The sequence below is a fragment of the Garra rufa genome, chromosome 4, assembly GCF_049309525.1.
Source record: "Garra rufa chromosome 4, GarRuf1.0, whole genome shotgun sequence".
NCBI lineage: Eukaryota > Metazoa > Chordata > Actinopteri > Cypriniformes > Cyprinidae > Garra > Garra rufa.
Genome location: NC_133364.1, coordinates 2,029,357 through 2,050,460, shown reverse-complemented (window position 1 = coordinate 2,050,460; position 21,104 = coordinate 2,029,357). Strand labels below are relative to the sequence as shown.

At 36.4% G+C, this 21,104-nt stretch overlaps 3 protein-coding genes across 3 annotated transcripts in view; all 3 read right to left on the bottom strand.

Moving 5' to 3' along the window:
- The window catches only part of crybg1b (crystallin beta-gamma domain containing 1b), a 45,410-nt gene extending 34,325 nt beyond the window's left edge, over positions 1-11,085 (bottom strand). The window contains exons 1-2 of the mRNA XM_073838407.1: positions 11,020-11,085; positions 1,780-2,687 (exon numbers count right to left, since the gene is read on the bottom strand). Of these exons, the coding sequence (XP_073694508.1) occupies positions 1,780-2,687; positions 11,020-11,085 (974 nt within the window). The remainder of the gene's footprint in view (positions 1-1,779; positions 2,688-11,019) is intronic.
- A 5,231-nt stretch (positions 11,086-16,316) lies between these two features.
- On the bottom strand, positions 16,317-21,065 carry mrap2b (melanocortin 2 receptor accessory protein 2b). The gene is made up of 3 exons (XM_073839311.1): positions 20,865-21,065; positions 20,676-20,775; positions 16,317-16,942 (listed from the first exon to the last, which is right to left on the bottom strand). The coding sequence occupies exons 1-3, from the start codon at positions 20,971-20,973 to the stop codon at positions 16,519-16,521; spliced, it is 633 nt and encodes a 210-aa protein (XP_073695412.1). The 5' UTR covers positions 20,974-21,065; the 3' UTR covers positions 16,317-16,518.
- Positions 21,040-21,104, bottom strand: part of LOC141333413 (uncharacterized) — a 19,826-nt gene continuing 19,761 nt past the window's right edge. The window contains exon 16 of the mRNA XM_073838406.1: positions 21,040-21,099. Within this exon, the coding sequence (XP_073694507.1) occupies positions 21,040-21,099 (60 nt within the window). The remainder of the gene's footprint in view (positions 21,100-21,104) is intronic.

Sequence of the window (21,104 nt, the reverse complement as noted above, 5' to 3'; positions counted from 1 at the left end):
TAGTAGTTGACTCATTGATTTTCTTTTCTCGTTCTCTGGCTTTGTCTACTCTTCCTTGTTTCTTTTCTTTTGTTCTTTCTCAGCTTGAAGCAAACCACAAGTCAATTAAGAAACTGAATTCCCCTTTTTCATTTGCATTTTCAGATTGAAAGTGACTAACACAAGCAGCAAGATAACATTTCAAAAGCTGCACAACAATTTACAAGCTCTCTGAAAGTAAATGAACTGAATGAGCAATGGCCGTTAAGCTCCAAAAAGCAAGAAAAGCACAAAAATGCACCATAAACGCTGTTATTACTCTTGCGCAATCTTTTTAAGTAATATATTGTTGTGTGGGGATGAGATTTAATCAGTAAATAGCTTGGATTATCGTATATGGCATGATTTTTGTCTGTTTCTCAAACAGAACTATTATATGATTGAAATATAGTGCGAAAGACATAGTTATGCTTTTTCTTGTTCCTTTTTGGAGCTTGACATTACAGGGTTTTGGCAAATTTTATGAAGACGGACTTAAGCCTTCTCAAAGACCAATTAGCAACATTTCAGTCTGAAAATACAACTTCCAACAGGTCTCTTTTACTTTTTAACTACGTTTAGACATGAAAAGTAGCTCAACTAGAATATGGAAATCACTCTTACTGTATCACACTGCAGGCGAAAAAAGTTATTTGTATAATGTATATCTTGTTTTCCAGTGCAAATGTCTAACATTTTTTAAAACAAGTCTTGTCGGTTTATTTATTTATTTTGAGAAATCTATCAAAATGGAGTGAATTTATGGTAAAGGACAAATATCTGCACACAAAAACATTTATTTAAAAAAAATAAATAAATAAGTAAATAAGCTTTCCATTGATTGTTTGTTAGTTGATTTGGCTAAAATACAACTATTTGAAAATCTAGAATCTGAGGGTGCCTAAAAATCAAAATATTGGGAAAATCCCCTTTAAAGTTGTCCAAATGAAATTTTTAGCAATGCATCTTACTAATCAAAAATGATGTTTTGATATATTTACGGTTGGAAATTTACAAAATATCTTCATGAAACATGATTTTTTACTTAATATTCTAATTATTTTTGGCATAAAAGGGAAATAGATCATTTTGACCCATGCAATGTATTTTTGGCTATTGCTACTTAAGACTGGTTTTGTGCTCAAGGATCACATATAATTTAAATGTGTTAGATATTTGAACTGTAAAACAAGACAAAAATACATTTAATGCCATGACTTTCTGCACTGATTTAAGAACTTTCGAAGCCTTGATTAAGGCAAGTTAAGACTTTTTAAGACCTGCAGGAACTATGCATTAAATATCACTGATCATGGAAAAGAATGCTTAGCTGAACTACTCCTTTAAGAGCTGGAGCACACAGTAAAAAATGCAAGGCTGAAATCTAGAAAAACTGGCATTTAGCTATGTAAACACTTTTAATTGTTATGAAAATGTCTCTTTTCAATGCAGGGAGCTGCTGGAACCAGGTCAGAAGCATTAACCAACAGTTTTTTTTTTATGTATGACTTTACAGCCCAAAGGAATGACAACTACCCTGATAATGACCTAGTAAGAGAACGTATTTCACAATGTGACGCGTGATGTTTTGTTCTGATAATCTTCAACATTTTAAGACGGATTTCCCACGTTCAGATGAAGAACATTCAAGCTCAAACAGAGGCTTTTGCTTTTAAAGGCTCGCAGATCAAATCAAATCCAAGAATCTTGTCTGTTATTCCTGTAAGCACAGGTATAAACAGGTTAAACAGGTCAATTTACCTCGCTCTTTCATCAGACCTCGGCCGTTTGCTCTCCTTGGCGTCTTTAAAAGCCTCATTTTCATCTTCGTTTTGCTCCTCCTGGGTGACCAACACCTTTTTAGCGAAAACCACCTCGCTGTGGGACACTTTGAGACTCCTGCGTTTGGATTCGGCGCTCTCCGTCAGCCTCACCACCCGTTCATCGTCCATTCTGGAATAAAACAGCGCCGCATGGACGAGGGATTCCGGCGAGCTCGGGGAATCAGTGTCCTCGCTCAGACGCGTTTCCACCCATTCCGCCCGGACGACATCCTCACGGCTACCTGAGTTTGGCGCTTGTGCTCCGGAGGCTTCTGGAAAGCTGTTTGCCGCCTCCTCAAAAGCTGAGTCAGCTCGTGTCTTCCGCGGGCCGCTCGTCAAACTGGTTGTTGCAGGGCTTTCCGGCTGGGGATTGGTTGGGGATTTAGCTTGAGCCCCGCCCCCATCTCCGTGAGAGCTCCGCCTCCTTTTGCCTGATCTCCTCCGGCCCATTTGGTCATAGAGTTCAGGTGCCTTTCTCCTCTCGAACGACCGGCTGCGTCTGTCTTTTCTGCAGGTTTCAGCGGTTCGCTCGACTTGCCGCTTGGCGTGACCTTTTGACCTCTCTCCCGTCCCGTCCCCCCCTCCACGGCCGGGTGTCAGATGTTTGGCATTCCGGCTGAGGGATGGGCTTGTCTGTGCTGGAACGCTCTCACCTAGTGCAGGAGTGTCTGTCTCATCTGCTCCAGCAGGTTGGTCGGTTTCGTGGTGGTCCTCGTCAGACGCCTCCTCTTGCTGTGTTTGGGAGGTGGGATCATCTCCGCTCGACTCCGGACTGCCCCAACCCCACGACAGCCAGCTCCCGATGCGACTCAACACCCCTGGGCTGCGCTGCTGTGGACTCTCAGCCTACAAACACACAAACACGTGACAGTTTGATCTGTAACACATCTCTCACAAATTAGGCAATATTTGCCCCCCCAGGAATTAATTTACAGGTGCATTTTTTTATGCACACTGCAAAAAATGCTTTTCTTACTTAGATTTTTTGTCTCGTTTCCAACCAGAATATCTAAAAATTCCTAAATCAAGAAGGATTTTCTAGATGAGTAAAAATGGTCAAAATTAAGTGCATTTTTGCTTGAAACAAGCAAAATAATCTGCCAGTGGGGTAAGAAAAATAATCTTGTTTTCTCTTTGGAATAAGAATTTTTTGCTTACCCCATTGGCAGATTATTTTGCTTATTTCAAGCAAAATGCACTTAATTTTGACTGGTTTTTAATGCACACTGCAAAAAAATGCTTTTCTTACTTAGATTTTTTTGTCTTGTTTCCAGCCAAAATGTCTAAAAATTCTTACATCAAGAAGGATTTTCTAGATGAGCCAAAATTATTGTCTTGTTTTTAAAAAAACTAAAAAAAAAACAAGTCAAAATTAAGTGCATTTTTGCATGAAACAAGCAAAATAATCTGCCAATGGGAAAAATAATCTTGTTTTCTGTTTGAAATACGATTTTTTTGCTTACCCCACTGACAGATTATTTTGCTTGTTCTAAGCAAAAACTCACTTAATTTTTACCTGTTTTTTTTTTTCTGAAAACAAGAAAATAATTTTTACTTAAATTTTTAATCCTTCTAGATTTATAAAATTTTTTAGATATTTGGGCTGGAAACAAGACAAAAAAGTGCATCTGTGTGCATCTGTGTTGTTTTTATGTCAAATACTTACATTTATCCAGTTACTTGAATCAGATTACAGATTATCGAGTTACGTAATCAGATTACTTTTTTCGAGTAACTAGTAAAGTAACGCAATACTTTTTCATTTACAAGAAAATTATCTTGAGTTACTTTTTCAAAAAAGTAATGGCAGTTACTTTTTGTTTACTTACCCCCGGTTTCACAGACAAGGTTTAAGCCTAGCCCTAGACTAAAATGTAAGTCTGAGCTGTTTCAACTGAAACAAAATTGCACTGATTGATCTTAAAATATATCAGTGCCTTTGTTTTGTCTCAAGATGCACACCAGTAATGTTTTTTTCTAAGAATGTTTATAAAAATGACTTAAATGTCCTGATTGAACTATGGCCTAATCCTGGTTTAGTCTAAGCCCTGTCTGTGAAACCGGGCCATAATGTATTTAATCCCATTTTATTAACCAATGTCTTTTCTGCTGACCTGTGTTGATCTAATTCAACCATACTAATAAGCAAAATTTACTTTAGATTAACTAACATTTGTACTTCATTTTTCTCATTGCTGAAGAGAGTTGAATTTACTTTTCCTTCAGGCTTAGGCTTATTTATTTCACTTTTTGGTGTGAAAGGGCTTTTACATTTGCTAAAAATCTAACTTTTTATATTAAAAACAAACCAGCAAGCCCTGCCCAGATTTAAAAAGTAATGCAAAAAGTAACACAAAAGTAATGTAACGTATTACTTTTCATAAAAAAGTAACTAAGTAACGTAATTAGTTACTTTTTTAGGGAGTAACACAATATTGTAATGCATTGCTTTCTGCAACACTGGTCACAATAATATAGATTGTTACATTGTTATCGTTACACTGCAAATGTGAAACGGAAGCTGCATCTGACACAGCATTTATGTTTATTTATTGTTTTTTATACATTTACTCAAATGAAACTCATTAGAGAACGAAGCTCCAATATCATGACTAAATCATTATTGCTCTTTAATAATGAAACAATAAATTATTAAATTAAGAATAATTTATGCAATTTGATATTATTTATGTGAAAGCATTAAAAGAGCAAATGTCTATCCTTACATGTGACACTGGAGCACAAAACCTTAAGTCTTAAGTATCACGGGTATATTTAAATAATATAGACAAAAATACATTGTATCGGTCAAAATTATCCATTTTTTTAATGCCAAAAATCATTAGGAACTTAATTAAAGATCATGTTCCATGAAGACATTTTGTAAATTTCCTACCGTAAATATATCAAAAGGTAATTTTTGATTAGTAGTATGCATTGCTAAGAACTTCATTTGGACAACTTAAAAGGCGATTTTCTCAATATTTTAATTTTTTGCACCCTCAGATTGCAGATTTTCAAATAGTTGTATCTCGGCCAAATTTACAAACCATACATCAATGGAAAGCTTATTTACTAAACTTCTAGATTATGTATAACTCAAAGAAACAAATGAGTCATAAGTGATGCAATACATTTAGAGCAAGTAATCAGTACAGTAATCTAATAAATTACTTTTTGTGAGTAACTTACCCAACACTGACTGTAGTGACTGGTGCTTTTAAAACACTGAATCATGAAGCTTTGAAACCTTTGTGAATCATTTGTTTCGAATCATTTATTCGTGGCATGTATTAAACTGCCAAAGTCATGTCATTTTAGTAAATGAGTTTTGTTATTTGATTCAATATATTATACTTTCAATTAAACATTTGCAATGGAATCGTGAAAGCTTACTCAGTTTTTGTTGCATGGTGTTTTAAGTGCTTTGAAACAGTGAATCATTTTGTGAATCAATTGGTTTAGTTGATTCGAAAAGTTTGAAGTTAGTAGCAACTGACCAATGATGAGAGAAACGATTCTCACATCATTGGTCAATTGCTACTAACTTCAAATATCCAAGTAAGCTATAAAATTTGAAAAATGTCAAACAAAGGAAGATTGTGGTGCAAAATGGACAATAAATGTCTAATATTCTGGAGGTCACTGACTACAGATGTATGTAAATGACTGACGCAGACTATGCAAGTCCTGCTCTCATTAAAGCAACAGACAAACAAACCAAACACAAAGACATTCTCAACTCACTTTTCAATTCAACTTTTCACTCATATTATGGTTATCATATAGTTTGCAATGAAAAAATGTGTTCAGAAATGCAACACAGAAGCATTTCCACATGAAAAACCCATTAATACACTTGCTAATGATCTCAAATCCGCCATATGTGACCCTGGAACACAAAACCAGTCTTAAGTAGCAAAAATACAGTATCATTAAGATATTAAGTAAAGATCATGTTCCTTGAAGATATTTAGCAAATTTCCTACCGTAAAAATGTCAAAACTTAATTTTTGATTAGTAATATGCATTGCTAAGAATTTAATTTGGACAACTTTAAAGGCAATTTTCTCAATATTTCAATTTTTTTGCACACTCAGATTCCAGATTTTCAAATAGCTGTATCTCAGGCAAATATTGTTCTATCCTAACAAACCATACATCAATGGAAGGCTTATTTATTCAGATTTGAGATGATGTATTTACCCTTATGGCTGGTTTTGTGGTCCAGGATCACATATGCCATTTAATCAGCCACAATAATACATAAACAGACCCTGTCCTCAATATGACCATGCTAAACATAGTTTCTGGTATTGATATGGATACCAGAAATCATTGTAGACTAGTTTACCTAAATATGAAAATTCTGCTAAACAGCTGACGGTAGCCATTAACTTCCATAGTATGTAAAAATACTATGGCAGTCAATGGCTACCGTCAACTGTCTGGTCACCAACATGCTTCAGAGTATCTTGATTCAGAGTATCAGATGGAAAAAACTCATTCATGTTTGGTTTGGCCATTTGTAAAATTCTAAGAATGATTCTAACTTGTTTTAAAGGTTATGGAAAATGTGTCTTAGAACCTTCATCAAGTACAAATAACGTCATAGGAATTTTGAAAATGCTATTCCATAATATTTTCTCTCAACATTATGAAAATAGCTACGTAAATGATAATGAAAGTTTCATTTCTTTGGTGCACTATCACTTTTTTTAAAAGGAGAACCTTAATATGGTTATACCTTATTTAAAAAAAAAAAAAGTATTTTGAAAAATGGCATCCAAAGGCATTATTCATATTATAAGTTTATGACTTTTTGTCGAATAATATACTTTATTGTAGACGTCCTGAGTCTGAGTCTGAGTTTGAGAGAACATTAAAAGATGCGAAGTGAATTTCAACACAGTCATAGGACTGGAAACAATTATAAACGGAGAGACAAAAAAACATGAATATCAAAGAAAAAGAAAAAGATTTTAAAGAATTCATGGGTTGTTCTCAAATGTCATTCTCATACAGTCACTGAAATGCATCAGAGCTCTGAAACTCTTAATGAAGAGAAACTCACGGTGCGGTTCGGCGGCGAGCGAAACACCCAGAGAAGCGCGTCTTTCGTCCCGCCAGCGAGATTCGTAAGATTATCCAGCCCTGCGGCTCAGTGAAGCTCCAGATCGATGAAAGCGATCAGACGAGCGTCACAATGAAAGTCGGGGATCATTAAAGACCGCTTCGGGCGATCGTTAATTATTAGTGAGCTGCAGGACGCGCGAGGACGCGCAGCGGTGACGCGCGGAGAGACGGAGGCTGTGGAGAGGGAGGCAGCGCTGGATTGGGTTTCAGAGGATCAGATGAACCCGATCCAACACAATGAACAAGAGGACATTCACAAACCCCCTCAGACGGGTTTCCAAGCTCCCAAAGCGAATTTACATACAGATCACAACAACAATGATACTTTAGCACACATCCGCTGTTGTTCACTTTACAGTACGCTTATTAAGTATACATGAATATAGCTCTGTTTCATTATAATACATTAGTACAAGTGGGTTCAAAAGAGTTTTAAAAGTTACTACAACATCAAAAACGTTCATAGGTCTTTTTGAACATTCTCAAAATGTTTTTTTTTAAAGGTTAGGACAAAACGTTCCTAAACTAATGCTCTCAAAACCTTATACATTCTCATAAAGTTGAGAGAAAACATTCTTAGAATAGCATGTTCAGAATTTTTATGATAAAGGTGCTAAGAAGCAGTTTCTGTAACCTTAAAATAACGTTCTAATCAGAGCAAGAAAACTGGAGTGGAATATTAAAAGTAAACATTCAAATAATGTTTGTTTTTTTTGTTTGTTTGTTTAAACCTGTTAAAACAAAGTTAATAAAAACATAAATTTTGTTACCTGCAACCACTGGGTGGTTTTCTAAAGAACTTCAGCTAAAAACGTGAGTGAAACTCTTGCGGTTCCAATGGAAATGTTTTTATTTTTTCCTACGGATAATAACCCAGATATTTAGACCAAACCCTTGCTACATCCATTCTCCTCATTATCCATTATTAAAACAAAAACAGAAAAAAACAGAAAGCTGAAAGTGCCTGCTCACCAGAGATGAATCATATCAGATTGAACCGTTGCTGAAGTTCTCGCGTCAAAGAAAAAGAGAAAGCTCAAACGTCTGCGCTAATTATTTACCTGAACGTCACACCCACACCTTTAATGCTCAAGTACAGACCTGTTCAGACAAATTCACACTCTACAAAAGCCATTCTGACCAGTCAAGTGTGTAAACAATGAGAAACGTGCCAGCTTACCATGATCCAGCAGCTCAGAGGAGCCTTCACTGCTTTGAGATCAGCTGATCCTGAAGAACATTATGGATAGAAGAGATTGGAACATCTATCTTAAAGAAATCTCACCTCATTAAAATGTTCAGAAAGGAGAGCTTGCTAATAATCTCACCTATTTGAGTCCATTTGTCGTGCTGTTAGAGGAACAGGTGGATCAGTCTGAGGCCAGAGAACACGACAGGTATGACAACTGTTGTGCAACGGCTGCGGTCTGACGACACACACACACACACACACACACACACACACACACACACACACACACACACACACACACACACACACACACACACACACACTGAATTATTAATGCTTCCAGGGCTCCACACCCACAGTTAGACTTTGGCGTCGACACCACAGAGTCAAAGTGCTTTAATGAGCAACGAAACAAATGAACGCAACGTTCTCGCAACGTTCACACGCGTCTGTGGGAACATGATTTGACTTGATGTGTTTATAGACTGACAGACGGGTTAATGTTCAATGGAGTTATGGAGGTTTTTGGGTCATCATTTCACCTACAAGAGGAACGTGTTAAAGGGGAAGTTTGTTCAACAAATGTATTCGCAACAAAACTTGCAACTCAGTCTGCTCATATAGACTGAAAGTAGTTTTGCAGAGATTAATGAGTCAGTAATTAGCAGCATACTGTCATACACAGCAAGAATAATAGATATGCGACCCTGGACCACAAAACCAGTCATAAGGTTAAATTTTACAAAACTGAGATATATACATCATATGAAAGCTCAATAAATAAGCTTTCTAATGATGTGTGATTTGTTAGGATAGGACAATATTTGGTCGAGATACATCTATTTGAAAATCTGGAATCTTCATGGAACATGATCTTTACTTAATTTCCTAATGATTTTTGACATAAAAAAAAAATCATTAATTTTGACCCATACAATGTATTTTTGGCTATTGCTACAAATATACCCCAGCGACTTAAGACTGGTTTTGTGGTCCAGGGTCACATATGATATATGCATTGCTAAGAACTTCATTTAGACAACTTTAAAGGCGATTTTGTATAAATGATGATGTATAAATCATTTTTCTGATATAGATTTTTATAGATTTTATAGATTTATTTTTTAATGTAATTTAGGTTGTGACTTTGTGTTTATTATTTTGGTCATTTTACATTAATATGCTGTTATTTATTTATTTATTTATTTATACTGTAAATGTGACCCTGGACCACAATATTTGTAGCAATAGCCAAAAATACATTGGGTCAAAATGATAATTTTTTCTTTTATGTCAAAAAACATTAGGATATTAAGATCATGTTTCCTTGAGGATATTTTGTACATTTCCTGCTGTAAATAAATCAAAACTTAATATTTGATTAGTAATATGCTATAACTTCATATAGTCAACTTCAAAGGCCATTTTCTCAATATTTTGATTGTTTGCACCCTCAGATTCCAGATTTTTAAATAGTTGTGTAACAAATCATAATTGGAAGTTTATTTAGTCAGCTTTCAGATGATGCATAAATCTCAATTTAAAATAAATTGACCATTATGACTGGTTTTATGGTCCAGGGTCACAAATAGGCCATATAAATGTGTTTCCGCAAAACAGATGTAAATTAGCATTTATATTTGTAAATTCCAGCGCTATATGTAAATATAAAAGTCCATTCCCGTATTTATTCTAAAACCTACATTTTCTGATAATAAGTTAAAAAAAAAAGTTTCGGGGCTGTTCGTTCACTGACCCACCTGTGAACCCCTCGACTGCCGAATTTCCCTTTCCTGACGTCACTACGTTTGGGAGGAGTCACATGTGTACGTATACCTAAGTGGCTTGCACGTTTAGAGAACACAAATACACTGTACAACAGTCTAGAAAATAAAAAAGAAACCTGTATAATTACACTAAATGAAATAAATAAAAAAAAATTATTAAATACAAGAAGGTTTAAATATCCCTAATAAGGCAAAACAAGTGGAACTTGCAAAATAAATAAATAAAATAACAAGTGCCGAATTCCCGGTCCCCAAAAATAAAAAATAATGCTCTATGAATGTTTTGCTCAACGCCTTTATTAATTTATTAAAACGTTATTTATGTTATCTGAACATTCAAAACGTCCAGTTTTTAAATGTTTCAACTGTTTTGGTCATGCAAACATTTAGGAAACATTCCATTTGATCGTTCTGCAAACATTATGGGAATGTTACTTTTGAACGTTCTCAGAATCAAGTAGCAACGTTTAAAGATTAGACTAATGTCCAACCAAAACATTTCAGGAAAAAAAAAACATTCCATTAACGCTGTAGATACACCATTTTTGTGCTAGACTTTTGAGAACACTATTAAAGACCAAATAGCTCAGTGTTGCCAAGTCCGCTGTTTTCCCGCAGAATTGGGTTACTTTAACACTGTTGCCATGGGATGTTTTTTATCCGCTGTATTTTACCCCCCGGAACGCGATGCGTTTGGACTATTTTTGGGTTAGTCTTTAGTAGTAATTGGGCATGTTTTGCTGTAAAAACCTGGCAACCCAGCAATAATTGAACAAAAGTTCTATCTATTTAGGTCCCTGGAGAAATGTTTGCTGCGGCTATGGCGACTGTATCTTTAACTTCTGCTGCCGTTTGTGATGCCACTTTTGTGTCTCATTTACAGTAGAGCTGAAAAAATTGATGTGTTTAACCCTTTCTTCAATAAATCACACTCAAGAAAGGAAAATTCTGTTCTAATTTGTTTCCGTGGTTTGACTCAGCTGTGTTTCCCGCGCGTTTGAGTCCGCATTGTGGCGCTCAGCATTCTCAGGTTTCGTAACTTTCGTAGCCTGCCGTGACTCACTTTAACCGCACATATTCGGTTCCTGCTGTCTGAAATGCGATCCAGATGGCAGGGCAGAGTCTCCATGTGCCACGGGCACCAGCACACACAAACACTGGACTGCTTTCTCGTTCAACTGAAGCGTTCAAATCCAAGCAATCAGATGAAAACACGTTCTCTGTCCAGAGAGAGCAGCACTAGAGAGTCCCTTCATTTAGCTTCTTGTAAAACTGCGGTTGTATGCTTGGCTGTGTGTTGGCTCAGTGATGTTTCCAGAGTTTCTGGGCTTCACATCAAACGCTTTAGTTTAGCAGACTGGAACCCGCAGCTTTAGAAGCGAGAGCTCCACCTGCTGGCGACACAACCGCATCACAGCTGTTCGGTATTCTGTTCGATATTTTAGGTTTGAGTTTGAGTTTTTTGTCACTTGACCATATGCACGGATTACTTCCTTGTTTTAGACAAGCCAGCTGTCATTTCTGGGCAACTGTACTGTGCTGTAATATTCAGTGTTTTGGGGTAACGCATTACAAGTTACTTTTTCCATTTCCACTTTGTCCAAAAGTAACGCAGTACTTTTTAATTGACAAGAAAATATCGGAGTTACTTTTTCAAATAAGTAACGCCAGTTACTTTTCCCCTCATTTATTGATTAAAAGCTCTCCTGTCTCCATGTTGAGAGAAATTGTGAGTAAGATGTTACTTTAGTTCTAGAATAAATGTGAACATGCATTAATTCATCTCACTCACTAAAAAACAGATACAGTATTCTGCAAAATGAATAAAAAAATGAAATTCAATGCAAACCTGCAATAATTAAATATTAAATAATACAAATATCCTTTATGTATTTAATCCCATTTTATTATCCGATGTCTTTGCTGCTGACCTTCGATGATCCAATTCATCCATTCTAATAAGCAAAAATTACTCAAGATAATCTAACATTTGTTTTCCTTTTTTTATTGCTCAAGAGTTGATTTGTTCTTCTGCGGTCTACTGTACAGACGTCAGTTTACTTTTCTCTAAGCCTGAGGCTTTTGCTGTAAAAAAAAAAGGCTTTTACATTTGACAAAAATAGAACTTTCTCTATTAAAAACAAACAAGCAAGCCCTGCTCAGATTTAAAACGTAACGCAAAAGTAACGTAACACATTACTTTCCATAAAAAGTAAAAAAGTAATGTAATTAGTTACTTTTTTAGGGAGTAACTCAATATTGTAATGCATTACTTTTAAAAGTAACTTTCCCCAACATTGATAATAGGACTGTATTTTGCTTGTTTCTCTCCATTCACAATCAAAGAAAAGTTTTGTTTGTCTAAGAGGATCAAACGTCCATGTATACCGATTCAAGAGCGACAAACACCAATTTAAAAAAAATGCAAATTAATCGGCCAAATATGCGAGTCATTGCTATGATTGACAGTAATAACTGGACAAAACATCTGACAAGCTGATGTAAAAAAAAAACAGAATTCAGAGTAACGAAACTACAGCTGTAACAAGTTTGTGTTGGTTAAATATAGGCTTTATATATTATTATAGCTTTTACAGTTCAGGTGTAGTTATTAAATTATATCAAATATTTCAAATTCATATCGAGTGCATTAATTCTTATACCATTCATATTTAACTCAATTAAATTGTAGTGAATTATATATAAGTATTTAAATAATTCACCCGTATAGGTTTGTGTCTGAGCATATTTATTTTATTTTAATGACATTCTGCACTTGCTATACTATATACTTCAGTGCAGTAAAAGTACTGCAATTTATTATACTAGTAATTTTATAATAAATCGAAAAGCTACACGTCTTGGGAAAACTAGTGAGGCAAACCAATGATTGATCCTCTGCTGCCACCTTCTGGTTATATTGGGTAATTTCATGTCATTTTCATCTTGTTTCCTGTGAAAAGTCATGTTGTCTTTATGAATGAAAAGTGAATCCTTGAAGTTTATTTTATTGCACAGCTGTAGAGCTAAAAAATAAATAAAGGCTTTAAAATATTACAAGATTTTAAAAATGTGTTCACGACTATGAGGGCAAGCTACTGATTATCAAGAATACCATTAAGATGTCCTTGAAGAGAAGTATTGCAAGCTAGCTAACGTTAGCCTAAACACAGTGTTTAGCATAATGTTCTCTCAAAGTTATGAACAAATGTTACTAGCTGCCTGTTTCTGAACATTCAGAGAACATTCTAAAGTAAATGTGTTTGTGTGTTTATGGGATGTAACCTTTGAATCTAGCAGTCCTTCACTATCCATCCCGCTCTGTTTCCATAGTAACACACTACAGTATGTCGAATACACACTATCTGTCCACTGTAGACGTGTGTTTCATTCTGAAGATGATGCTCATTGTTTAATAAATGCGTGGTGATCATGAACTTTCTCTGAGCTTCACGACTCGTTATTCAGAGCTGTTTTTTTCTTCCATAAGATTTTCTGAGCTGAAATCTTAAATCTTAACCTGCAAGATTTTCGAACCAACGAGGAAAACACCGCTCTTTTACACACACTTCTCTCAAATGTCCCCATTAAACCGGGTTCGAGAGCGACATTAATGTTCTTTTCTGTTATAACACATTATTCTCATCTCCATGGAAACAACCTTTCCCCTCTTTCCTCCGGTATAAGTGACGTGTCCTCGCCGCCTGTGTCATTAAGTTCAATACTGCTTCATTATAGAGCTGCGAGAGCCGCAATAAATCCCTCGTTTGCTCTGGAAAGCTCTTCGGTTCGCTTACCCAGAATGTTTTGCGCTGATGCCCATGTATTTGGGGGTCATTAGAGGCGTTAATGGAGGTGTTCACTTCTCCTGAGAAAGACGTCTGTCATCTTTCCTCAGAAGGAACAGCATCTGTCAGCAACATAATGATGTTATAATGCAGAGTTTGCTTGGTTTAGAGTTCAAATACACACTTTTAGTGAGCAATGACTAAAAATTTGCGCAAAAAATACCAAATTTGGTCAATTAAACCGCTGTAAGTGATTTATGCACATGCAAAATGGAAAAAGAATGACTTTCCAAACACTCGTTGTCCTGTCTAGAATATCGTCCATATTACAAAGGTTGAACTTAATGCGTTTTTTCATCCCAATGTGCTACTTTTCAATTGCTTTTCTATGTTTGACCGCTGTGTCCGAGGTTCACATGAGCGCTACGTTTATAAAAAACTTGAGCAATCCAACGCTCTCCATTGACTTTGTACAGTGGGATGCTGACTCCTTGTAATCTCTGACTTATAACAAAAAAAACAGAACAATGTCTAAAAGCTGCTATGTGAAAAGGTGTACAGTAAACAAGCTAAAAAACACACATCTACGTTTTCATGAACCGTCGACCCAAAAACGAAAGTTTAAAGGTCCACTGAAGTGCCTTGAAACACGCAGAGTTATTCTATGTGGTGACGTGCTTTTAACTGAAACAAAAACATATCGCCCAGCCCCGCCCACTTATTTTGAATAGCCAATAGCGTTTCATTTATATCTCTTCGGGCCAGAGCCGTTAAGCTGGTAAAGCCGCATTTGTAGCTTATGACAGCCACAGACTAATAAATTACCCCACAGATTCAACATGAAACTCATAATTATGCTGAGGCTGTGTAGTTTCATACATGCCGATTGCACATATGAGCGCATATGATCTGCTCGTGTATTGCGTCTCTGTGTAGGGGGCGGGACAATACGGACTCTAGAGAGCATTTGATTGGACAGAACGTTTGATGAGAAACTGAAGTGCACGGTGATATCATCAAAATCGTTGATTCATATTGGCGGAAGTGACGAGACTGTAAGTTTTGAATGCCCATATCTTGTAAACGCGAATTTTGTCGTTGTTTTGAAGCACGCTAGCTTATTGATAATCTTAAGGATAATATATTCATACTAAAAGCCAGAAAAATTTCATTTTGATTTCAGGGGGACTTTAAGGACACAGACACAAAAGGAAGGTAAGGAAAAGGGTGCACAGACATAAACCAATAAAATTTAGTTTCTCAAAATATCTTCTCCATTCAAGGTGGTCAAATAATCCTTTGACATGGTTAAATAATGAATGTCTACTGTCGCCGTTAAATTTCCCTCCAGCGGGCATAGCTCTCAGAGTAATAAAACACGTTGCGCTCTACATTTGTGTTCTTAAACACTCGTTTTTTTTAGGTCAACAGATAAAAACGTAGTTCTGTGCTTTTTCGCCTGTTTACTGTACACCTTGTCACATAGCAGCTTTTAGACATTGTTCTTATTTTGTTATAAGTCTGACAAGGAGGAAGCTTCCCACAATACAAAGTCAATGGAGAGTGTTGTGGTTTGTTTTCTCATCCGGTGGGCGTGGCCTTCAGATTATGATGCGTGGTGCTCTGTCTCTATGCAGCGGCGCTCATCAAGGTCAGTTCCAAAACAGTGGAGCAATCAGAAGAGCGGCAACCTCCCGCTCTGTCTATTAAAACCAACACGGAAGTAACTTAAAGGAACACTCCACTTTTTTTGGAAATAGGCTCATTCTCCAACTCCCCCCGAGTTAATAAGTTGAGTTTTGCCGTTTTGAAATCCATTCAGTCGTTCTCCTGTTCTGGCGATATCACTTTTAGCATAGCTTAGCATAGATCATTGAATCCTATGAGACCGATAGCATCGCGTTCAAAAATGACCAACGAGTTTCGGTATTTGTCCTATTTAAAACTTGACTCTTCTGTAGTTATATCGTGTACTAAGACCGGCAGAAAATGTAAAGCTGCAATTTTCTAGGCCGATAAGATTAGGAACTACACTCTCATTCTGGCGTAATAGTCAAGGAAGTTTGCTGCGTAATATGGCCGAAGCAGGCGCAGTAATATCACGCAGCACATGTGCAAATGCTAACCTAGCTGGGAACTCATTTCAGGCGCTGTGTGATATTACTTTGCATGCTTCAGCCATTCAGCTGCTTATTAATACTTTTAGTTGTTAAGTTTAAGGATTTAGAATAGTGTCTTGCAGAATAATACATTAATATGTGCTTTTTAAGTAATAATAAACAGCCAATATCCCAGTAATAGTTAATAGTGAGAAATGGACACTAAAGTATTACCAATATTCTGATTAACTCAGTATTTAAATATTTAAAGTGAGAAGGGCACATAAAAAAACATGCATTTTAAGGTTAGACTTTAAATTCTGATGCATTGTATTGTATATAAATGTTATATACACAGTATTAAGTTCAACTACATAAGAAGTAACTGTAATTAAATTACAAATTAATTGAATAAATAAATGGAAAAGCAATAAAATTATATTAAATAATTACTTAGTAACTAGTTGCACCGAACTCTGAATATAATACTATAACACACACAGAGATACTCTAACAAATCAATGAAACCGGTTCTGAAATAAATAAAATCACCATATGCTAATGATATCATACTAATGTAATCAACTGCATAATTCAACAGTTTATTTAAATAACAAAAACAGATTATCATTAATTTGCATTTCTTGAAAATCAGTGGCTTTGATTAAAAACCAATCAGTGTCCGTGTGAAAAACTGTGTCTGACGACGTCATAGGACGAGTGGGCGGGATCTAAGCTCTTCAGCGCAGCCGATTGGCCGTCTGTGATGATTGGCGGCTCACACAGTAGGAAGTCGTCGTTGCTGACGCTAGAGTTCTGCTCGGAGCTCACGAAGTTCGGAATGTTGAAGTCGGACAGGAAGTGCTCGTCTTCGTCTCCTCTCTCGTCCTCTGCCGCCCACTGGAGTCGGAGTCCGGAGGACCGCCCACAACGCCTCCCCCGGCCAATCGCAGCGTCTCTGACGGCCTCTTCGTGGATGTAGAAATGAAAGAGGGAACGTGATTCGTCCGGCAACGGAGGGAGAGAAAACGCCTGAGAGTCGCTGACCTCCAGCACACAGTCGGCTAGACCATGATGCTTCTGACTGGGATCTGGCATCCTGAGGACAAACAAGGACTATTAAATAATGCATTCTCTTATATTTTACTTTTTTAATATATATATTTGACCAAAATAATTGTGATTATGCTTTTTGCCATAATCGAGCAGCCCTAATTTATTCCTTTATAAATCTTTTTTTTTTTAAGTATCTTATTCATGATTTAAATGAACAGCCCATTTTCAAAAGTAATTAAATCAGGGCTGATTTGCTGTAATTTATGCAGCAACTGAAGTGTTTGTGCTCATTTGAATATGTGATTACAGACTCACTCTAATCAGTTGTGGACCAGACCAGACTCCTTGTTTCTATGGAGACACACGTGAACCTTAGTCTTCAATAACAAATCTGAACAAAGCAGCATGTAGTGTGTTATTGAGCACGTGTGTGTGTGTGTGTGTGTGTGTGTGTGTGTGTGTTTTATGGACAGTCTGTGAGTGCAGCATAACAACTGCTCCAGTATTGTGTGGGATTATATTTTTAGTCCTGAAGACTGACACTCTCTGACTGATGAGATCTCTTCAATATTTCATAACGCCTTCAAAATGTGCACTATGTTCACATTATCATATTAAAAAACAGTCAGAACTTTCAACCATATTACATCTGACCAGAACCTTCTCGTTAATCAGTTAAAGTGAAAAAATGTCAAAAGTTTGAATGTTACCATGAACTAGGGATGTTAACCGATGACCGTTTGACCGGTGGTTGACCGTATCAACGTTAACCGGTCAAAGTTGTCGGTAGTCGGTTAAAAAAAAAAGTGCCGGTGCGTCTTTTACGCATTCTGAAGGTGCCTGTTTTATCCATGGGTTTTATCATGTTGCAGTCTATTAGGCAACATTCCGCATAAGATGGGCTTAGATTTGGAAATACATTACATCTACATTTCAGTGGTAACCGATAAGGTGATGATGATCATCATCTTTCTTTAATATGGTTAGCACTACCTCAACTAAAGCGGCGTCTCTTCGGAGCTGTCATTTTCTTAAATGAGCCGTGGCAATGTTTCAAATGAGCTTCTAACCTAGACAAACGCCTTTATTTTCAAAGCGATCACCTTGTACCCAAACCATTTGAAACTAAGGAGCCATTTGTCCTACGATTACATACAACAAGCTCTTCGGCGCCGCGTTTGCGGGACTCATGTTTCGCGCTGTAGGGGATTTTTAAAAAGTGACGTGAGTGGCTGTGTGTGTGTGTGTGTGTGTGTGTGTGTGTGTGCAGGAGGCAGAGCGGCAGAGAGAGGCCGCGATCACACCGAACGCGTTTTTGCAGATGGAGGCGCCTCTTTTGAATGGTTTTCTGTTGGCAGTGAGCGTTCTACGCGCTGCTTATGCGTCCCAGGCGCCTCACGTTTTTGCAGGAGCGCTCTGAGCGCGTGAAGTTGAAAAAAAAATCAACTCTGAGCGGAAAAACGCCCAACGACATTCGCGTTCTTTTCCATTGTCCAATCGAATGAATAGAGAGGCGGTGCCTTCTGTTGTGGTGACGGAATTTTACGGTTGCTTAAAAAGTCCGGAGACTGCAAGAAATAGAGGAGAAACCTTTTGTGTCTATCGTGGGTAACCCGGAGCTGTATTATTTAGGGTTTCTGCTAATATGACAGTTTACTTAACAGCATAAAACTAAGATTTTAGAGCGCTCGCGCTATAATCCTTTGATTTGACTGACAGGACAGCTGCTTTGGTCGTTGCTTAGCAACATAAAAAAAACGCAGCACGCTCTTTTATTAAAAGTCACCAAAAAAGTGCAGTGCTGTGCGCCTCGCGTTTTTAGAACTAAAAGACGCGTTTGGTGTGATCGCGGTCAGATGCGACAGAGTTGCGAAATTGCAGGCGCGGCTGGAAATGGCTGTTATTTCAAATAGCGTACCATATTTTAAACTAATCGGTTAACCGGTTTCAACCGGCTAAAGAGGCTCGGTGGTCGGTCAAGAAATTTTTTAGTTTTCGCCATCCCTACCATGAACCACACCAAAAAAAAAAAAAAACAACAACAACAACAACAACAAACAACACTGATGAGAAATTTTGTTTAAATATATCATTTTATGAAATTTATAGTAACAAATAATCAGAGCATTAACCCCATTGGAATAAACAGAAATTCATTTAATTTCTTTGAATTGCTCAAAATCGGTCCACATTTATGAAATCTACATATTTATTTGTAACAAAACAAAAGAAAAATTCAGTAATAAATATTACTCTGAAAAGTTTTCCAACAAAATATATATTTTCTTCTTGCATAAACTTTTACTTTCACATGAAAAGTGATCAATTTTTCAAGCTGCAATGGTTTGTTAATATATGTGACCCTGGACCACAAAACCAGTCATAAGGGTCAGTTTTACAAAATTAAGATTTATACATCATCTGAAAGCTGAATAAATAAGCGTTCCTTTGGATGTATGGTTTGAAATCTGCAATCTGAGGGTGCCAAAAAAATCTAAATATTGAGAAAATCACCTTTAAAGTTGTCCAAATGAAGTTCTTAGCAATGCATTTTACTAATCAAAAATTAAGTTTTAATATATTTATAGTAGAACATTTACGAAATGTCTTCATGGAACATGATCTTTACTTAACATCTTAATGATTTTTGGCATAAAAGAAAAAACGATAATTTTGACCCATACAATGTATTTTTGGCTATTGCTACAAAAGGTTGCATATGTACATATTCATGTTCATCAACAAAATCCAGTTCCAAAAAATGTGTGAGATATGGGGAAAAAAAACCAAATATATAATTTCACAAAAGTTTTTGACACTAATATAACTTCATACATATTTTAACAATATTTTTGACACTAATGGCATTCCATACACGGGTCAAAATGACCTGAGCATTTTACATTATTATTTTTTATAAAAAAAATAACTGTAAAAATTCTAAAAAATAAATGTGTATTTTGAGAATCTTAAAGCATTTGCAAAGTTTTGATCCCTTAGTAAAAACTATGCATTTGAGACATTTTTATGCATCTCCTCCAGGTCAAAATGGACATGAATACGTTGTGCAAAAAAATCTAAATTTACAGAAAATCGCCTTTATAGTTGTCCAAATGAAGTTCTTAGCAATGGATATTACTAATGAAAAAAATTAAGTTTTAATATATTTATGGTAGGAAATTTACAAAATATCTTCATGGAACAGGATCTTAATATCCTAATGATTTTTGGCATAAAAGAAAAAACTATAATTTTGACCCATACAATGTATTTTTGGCTATTGCTACAAAGGGTCGCATATGTACATATTCATCAACAAAATTCAGTTCCAAAAACGAGTGAGATATAGGGAAAAGCCCAAATATATAATTTCACAAAAGTTTTTGACACTAATATAACTTCATACATATTTTAACAATATTTTTGACACTAATGGCATTCCATACACGGGTCAAAAAGACCTGAACGTTTCAAATAACTAAAACTAAATATAAAAATAAATTATGTGTATTTTAAGGATCTTAAAGCATTTACAAAGTTTCGTTCCCTTAGTAAACACTATGCATTGAGACATTTTTATGCATCTCTTCCAGTTCAAAACGGATGTGAATGTGTTGTGAGGGTTGAAAATCTAATGTTAAAAGTTTCAGAAAAGACCTGAACAATGTTGTTGAAGTCAAAAACTCTGAGATCTCAAGATAAACTCTCTTGTTTCTCATCAAGATCCTAAAATGCTAAAATGCCCCATATATTTAACAATGTTGTGTTTGACTCACTCTGGATGCGGAGCTCCTGTTTTTGTCAGCAGCGTCAAAACGAAGAACATAAAGATGACGAACACGGCCAGTCCGACCCAGAAACCAATCACGATCGAGTCTGAAGAAACAAAACCAGCATTTAGATCACAAACACCAGCAAACACACACAGATGAGTCTGAATGATGTGAACAGTGAATGATACTCACATCGGTTTGCTTTCAGTCCCTCAAAGGACACAGGCTCCTCATCATCATAATACTCATAATGCCATTCATAATCGCTGCCGGACTGACTCCGGTTTGAATATTCACTCATGTTTCTCGAGTACTTCACGAGTCCGAACGCATGATGATGACAGTAGATCACGCAAAACAGCAACAGTCAAGTTGAGGAGCAGCATGGAGAGTCTTCAGCGCACACGCTCGCTTTGTGTCTCTCTTTCTGTT

What these genes read in the sequence shown, in the direction of transcription:
- mrap2b (XM_073839311.1), bottom strand. Translation starts at nt 20,973, where the DNA reads ATGAGTGAATATTCAAACCGGAGTCAGTCCGGCAGCGATTATGAATGG. An exon ending in GGGACTGAAAGCAAACCGAT is followed by an intron (nt 20,776 to 20,864) that starts GTGAGTATCATT and finishes TTGTTTCTTCAG; the next exon opens with ACTCGATCGTGATTGGTTTC. An exon ending in ACAGGAGCTCCGCATCCAGA is followed by an intron (nt 16,943 to 20,675) that starts GTGAGTCAAACA and finishes GTTTGTCCTCAG; the next exon opens with GATGCCAGATCCCAGTCAGA.